Consider the following 6150-nt stretch of genomic DNA (forward strand, 5'->3'; position numbering starts at 1 on the left):
CAAGTTAGAGACAAAAATTATCGCTAGTTGTTCGTAATATGCCCCCGGGTTTTTGCTTGCAGAAATCGGGAGGCGGGAGACTAGCACTGAAACAGTAGTCACACGCCTGAATCAGGAGGATTGGCATGTCTGAATTCTCTACAGCTGGGGCCATAAACTACATCCGCAGGGTTAGGTGATAGCCTGGGACCAGCCTGGCATCTAAAATGGCTGCCGTGGACGACAAAATTGTGGCATTCGAAAAAAGGCAAGATGGCGCAGCCGCTGGAAGAGATGTATCAACATATATCAGCCTCCTCAGCCACCCTCAGGAAACATAGGGGATTAGGATACGTCTCCCGCACCCCCTTATACCTAGTACTTTAATTAACGAAGCACAAAATGGCGAATTCTCGTTTCGCTACCAGTTTGCGGCCCAGTTCGCGGCCCGTGAAGCGCTTCTACCGTGAAAAATCATTTTTTTTTTATTTTCCCCACGGGACCCTTTAATAACCCCAACAACATTCCTAGGGGGTCAAGAGGGGGATACCTTGCCCCCTTTCATTAAATTCCCCCTTAGTTTTTCACCTTTTCTTCTATCTCGATCCTACCGAGAGACAAGATGGCGGCCGCTCCGGACTGTCACGCAGCAAAAAAAAAAAAGCTCACGCACAGCCGCTGGAAGAGATGTATCAACATATATCAGCCTCCTCAGCCACCCTCAGGAAACATAGGGGATTAGGATACGTCTCCCGCACCCACTTATACCTAGTAATTTAATTAACGAAGCACAAAATGGCGAATTCCCGTTTCGCTACCAGTTCGCGGCCCGTGAAGCGCTTCTACCGTGAAAAATCATTTTTTTTTTATTTTCCCCACGGGACCCTTTAATAACCCCAACAACATTCCTAGGGGGTCAAGAGGGGGATACCTTGCCCCCTTTCATTAAATTCCCCTTTCGTTTTTCACCTCTTCTTCTCTCTCGATCCTACCGAGAGACAAGATGGCGGCCGCTCCGGACTGTTTAGAATGTTGACAGACACCGGAGAGCCAATCAGCTTTCTGCGCGCAAAGTTCCGATAAGCGAAAAGTAAGCGGACCGGATCGCTGCCCGGAGCGCTGTTACAGATATATATCTTGATTTAAACGTTAATTTCTCAAAATCCACTGAAGCACATATATTGAGACCTAGCAAAGGCACATCGGGCTAACAGTCCCTACAATTTTGCCAAGTTTCGTGCAAATCCATTCAGCCGTTCGAGCTAAAAGTGAGGCCAAAGGCCCTATGGAAAAATGAATGGGAAAAACGCGTTTTGGGACCCCCCTTTTTTCTCGGCCCCCCCTTGACGAAACCCCACCAAATTTTTAGGGGCTGCTCAGAAACAAAATGTGCCATTTTCCTGAAAATTTCAGCCGATTCCGTCCACAAACGCCAAAGTTATTAGACATAGAATTTTCAGAAATCCCATAGGGAATTAATCCTAACTATATATACCTACTGGCGATACTTACCCGAGGGCCGCAACGGTGCCTTCTGGGAGCTGTGGTCCGACGATGGGGACTGCGAGATGGCGCTCAGATAACCAATCACCTTCGCTGGGCTTCCACCAATGGGAGCGAGATGGTTCACTTGAAAGGCAGCGGTGACAGTGCGCAGTTTGCAGGCATTTGATAAAGACACAACGTCGAAACGCGTCATGCCTTCTGTGCGGAAATAAAAGAATCTTTTTCCTGGTCCCCAGTTGTGTCCCTTGGGTTCTTTGGAGGAGTGAGGAGTGAGGAGCCATTCTTGGATAAAATTGCACGCCAACCCTGGGCGCGCTGGAGGGACCCGTCTTGATCGTGGCTAAAGCTTCAAGGGTACAGGCTGTACATCCGTGCAGCTTTCAAGTGGCAACCGAGGTATCGGACAGCTTTAGCTCCCGCAGCCAGGAACCGTAGACTTTCACTGCGAGCAGCAGTCCGTGACTTCACGGAGGGAAGAGCTCACTGTAGTCAGCCCCTGATGCTACAATATCCTGGATGTGTGCGGGGAGACGTTGATGGGGGCCAGGGAGGAGTACTTTTGACTGCAGAGACACTGTTTAAATTCATGGTAGCTGCACCACACATGCCTGTTCAGTAAACGACCAGCACTCACTACGAGTTAAAAGAAGGCTCAAGAGACGCTTACCCGAGGGCCGCAACGGTGCCTTCTGGGAGCTGTGGTCCGACGATGGGGACTGCGAGATGGCGCTCAGATAACCAATCACCTTCGCTGGGCTTCCACCAATGGGAGCGAGATGGTTCACTTGAAAGGCAGCGGTGACAGTGCGCAGTTTGCAGGCATTTGATAAAGACACAACGTCGAAACGCGTCATGCCTTCTGTGCGGAAATAAAAGAATCTTTTTCCTGGTCCCCAGTTGTGTCCCTTGGGTTCTTTGGAGGAGTGAGGAGTGAGGAGCCATTCTTGGATATATATATATATATATATATATATATCCTTACCATTCACTAGACTTAATAGACCTACTCTGAGAACATTGTGGGTGCACCATCTGCCGGATTTCTTACTTTAGCCTGAGACACCACACCTGGATGACTTTATTTGAAGTGGGATTGACATTCCTTCTCTGAAGGAGGGAAGATTAGCTTGACACATTAATTCCAGGGCGGTTTTGGCTGGAATGCCCCTCTGAACTTTAAAGGGGCAGTGCACTGTTTATGTAATACATTGTTAGAGGTACAGCTCTGGTGCAAGGATCTGTCTAGATGTTAGAAGCTGCGTCCTAGCGGCCACCGCATACACAAGGATATCTTGCTCTGTTCCTAGCCTTGAATCACATGTACAGATTATGTTGCAGTAAAAGCTTTCTAAAAACAAGCAGCATGTACAATGTCCTCAGAATAATATTGTGTAAGTAAAATATAAAAAGTAACATAACTATAACGAAGTCTGCTAAGGAGAGTAAAATATAAAATTATGATGGATAACCAAAGTGGGCCCAAGAGGGCCTCAATACAAAGGAATTTGGCTGTAACAGCAGGATTGAACCAGTTTTCAGTAAGAAATACTGCTTCAGGTAAGTGGTTTTGAATAAGTTCATAAAACTCAATTATCGGATTCTGGATTCCCCTGTACCCTCCATCTGAAACAAATTGATACAGGAGTGGTCCTGAAGAAGGTGGTTAAGAATTTAGTAACCCACCAAAACGTGTGTCAACATTAAGGATATCCAGCTAGCAACATAATCAAAGATAACCAATGAGGGATTTTTTAACCTGTGATTTATATTAAGAACATTGTATGCCATCATAGCTGGACATAGAATGTGTGTGAAGTATGTATGCATGAGTATGTATGGGTAGGTTGTGATGACATGTGAGGTAGTTGTGGTGTAAAGTGGATCACAGCACAAGGTGTCTATGATAATCAAGTATACAATTCATATCATGTTGAAGTAATGAAATGATGTATTGCATAGAATAACAATGCATATCATGTTAAAATTATGAAATGATGAATTGTATATAACAATATAACAAGACAATATAACAAGACCAGATAAATATAACAAGACCAGATAAATATTTGAAAAATAGGAAAGATTCTTGTAAAATAATTTATTTTAACTTTTGAAAAAATGAATACAGTAGTAAAAAAATGAATGGTTTTGAAAAAAAAAACTGCTGTAATCATTGTAATAACAGGGAGCCCGCTGAGCTCTTTTAGCCAACTGGGAAATAGACAAAGGTCGAGTGGGAGTGCTCTTGTAGGTCATAATATTGTTTAAGTTCATATAACTCAACATGGTGGCAAACCAGTAAGCGATAACTTATAGCACACATTTTAAGTAGTGAGTAGTGATTATCCAGGGCAGACAGCGTTTGCGCAGGGGACGACTCAAAGCAGGTAAAAACCGCACTATTTACACTTGAACGTCTTCTTCAGGGAACCAAAAATGTAAGCAATCTTAGTGATGGACTTGCCTCAACTTTAGCATTGTAGATGAAAATCTGATGATCCAATTTCTCATTGAAGGGGCAGCATTCCTGGTGCCTGTCACAGTCCAGGCACATACTGGCACAGGTGAGATTGCCGTTGGCACGTCTTCGGCATGTCTGCACATCGGGCTCATTTATATGCTGGTATTCACGGTAAGGAAGGCAAGATGTGGTAATAATTTGAGCTCTGCCTTCTACAACTAGTGGCCCAACCAAAATGGAAGAGAGAATGAGGCAAAGATTTATCATTGGATTGATGCTTCAAAATGTACACTCCAGCCTTGATTAGTTCCCCTTCCCAAAGTGCAAGTGCAAAAAGATTTCCTGGAAGGCCTTCAATAGATTCACTGGTGCAAAATCCAAAGTCAAAATCAACCTAGCACAGTAAAATCACAGGTTACGTAAGAGTTAAAAACACATAAATATAAACTGGATCTTGAGTTAAAAATGGCCCCATAAAATAATACTCTTGTTAGGGAGGAACCCATCTAAATGTGTTCAGTTCTAAAACAAATGTGCAGCTCATGGCCAGGTCACCAAAAAGCTACCTTTTTGATCTCTTTCTTAATGAGACTAATGCTGTTGAGAGACAAAGCCTTAAGTCAGCCGCTACTGCATTTCAGTGTGTTGTTCTCATAGAAGTGTCCTGAGAGGTTGGGATCATGCAACAACACAAATGCCAAACCATCAATAATTTACTAAAAGGCATTAACTAGTTCAATCAAATTGTGACGTCCTGAAAGTTTGAAACACATATATTCTAAAGGGCTTTAGCAGCTTTAAAAATGTGCTCAATAAATAAAGCATTTCAGATCAAGCAATTGATTTCCTACCTATGAGTTTTTTCAGAGCTTCTTTCATATCTTTGTTCCTAAGGCTGTAAATCAGAGGATTAAAAATTGGAATGAAAGCAGTGTACACAATGGAAAGGAGCTTGTCTTGATCTGGAGAATAGGAGGATGCAGGACGCACATACATGCAGAACATAGACACATACAAAACTGTGACAACAGTGAGGTGAGAGGTACAGGTAGAGAAGGCCTTGTGCCTCCCCTCAGCAGAGCGAATGTTTAGAATTACACGAATAATATAAATATAAGAGGTAACAGTTAGTGAAAAAGGAATGAGTCCTGCAAAGACACCTTCAGCAAAAATCAGAGATTCAACTTCATGTGGGTCACTGCAGGAAATCTTCATGAGAGCCGTGAGATCACAGAAGAAGTGGTTGATGAGACTGGAGTTACAGAAGGATAAATGTGACCCCAAGACGGCATGAGGTACCACGTCCAAAAAACCAGGCACCCAGGAAAAAGCTGCCAGCAGAAGGCAGAATCTCTTGTTCATGATGTCAGTGTATCGTAAAGGGTGGTGTATGGCCACGTAGCGATCATAAGCCATGGCTGCAAGAAGGTAGAATTCTGTGCTTGTGAAAGACAGAAAGAAATACATCTGGGTTATGCAGCCAGCAAAGGATATGGTCCTGCTTTTTTCTAGAAAAATTGCCAACAGTTTTGGAAAAGTGACAGTTGTGCTAAAAATATCTAAAAAGGACAGGTTCTGGAGAAAGAAGTACATTGGAGTTTTCAGTCGAGGTTCCACCATTGCAGTCACTATGATCACAAGGTTGGCAGAGATGACTAAAAGGTAAATAAATAGGGACACTGTGAAAAGCAGTGGCTTCAGCTCTGGTCGAACAACAAACCCAACTATTATGAATTCCTTCAGGGTTGTTTGATTTTCCATATTCTCTTCATACTTAATCTCCTGGAAGACATTAATTTTAAAATTAAAATAGGATTCCTAATATTGACTATATCACATTTAAAGAAAATGCTAACTGGACATTTTAGTGATACAGAACTTAAAGTGCAGCTAGCCATAAACTATATTGGCCTTATTCACCAACTGCACTTTCTAGTACTATAAAATGTACAACAAATTGCAATTCACAAACTACGTGCAGAGTTTTACACCTCTGTAGGACGAATATGTATATGTGCAGAGTTCTCCATCCTGACTGTGGAGTCTCGTCACATGCACGTATATGTCTTAGTAGTAAATGTCAGAAAGTACATAGAGAAGTGACTTAAAGAAGGAGCAGATTTTCTACAACAGTGAATGGAATTATGGAGTAGTTAGAGGGGTTTAGGGAGGCTCATGGAGGAATTTAAAGAGAATGGCATCCA

General features: G+C 42.9%; 1 protein-coding gene across 1 annotated transcript; it reads right to left on the reverse strand.

Annotated features, from left to right (window-relative positions):
• Positions 1-4777: 4777 nt before the first annotated feature.
• LOC147700677 (olfactory receptor 5AR1-like) lies at positions 4778-5707 on the reverse strand. The gene has a single exon (XM_086929176.1). The coding sequence runs from the start codon at positions 5705-5707 to the stop codon at positions 4778-4780; it is 930 nt and encodes a 309-aa protein (XP_086785302.1).
• Positions 5708-6150: the final 443 nt, after the last annotated feature.

This window comes from Lissotriton vulgaris, chromosome 7 (assembly GCF_964263255.1).
Source record: "Lissotriton vulgaris chromosome 7, aLisVul1.2, whole genome shotgun sequence".
NCBI classification, from domain to species: domain Eukaryota; kingdom Metazoa; phylum Chordata; class Amphibia; order Caudata; family Salamandridae; genus Lissotriton; species Lissotriton vulgaris.

What these genes read in the sequence shown, in the direction of transcription:
- LOC147700677 (XM_086929176.1), bottom strand. Translation starts at nt 5,707, where the DNA reads ATGGAAAATCAAACAACCCTGAAGGAATTCATAATAGTTGGGTTTGTT.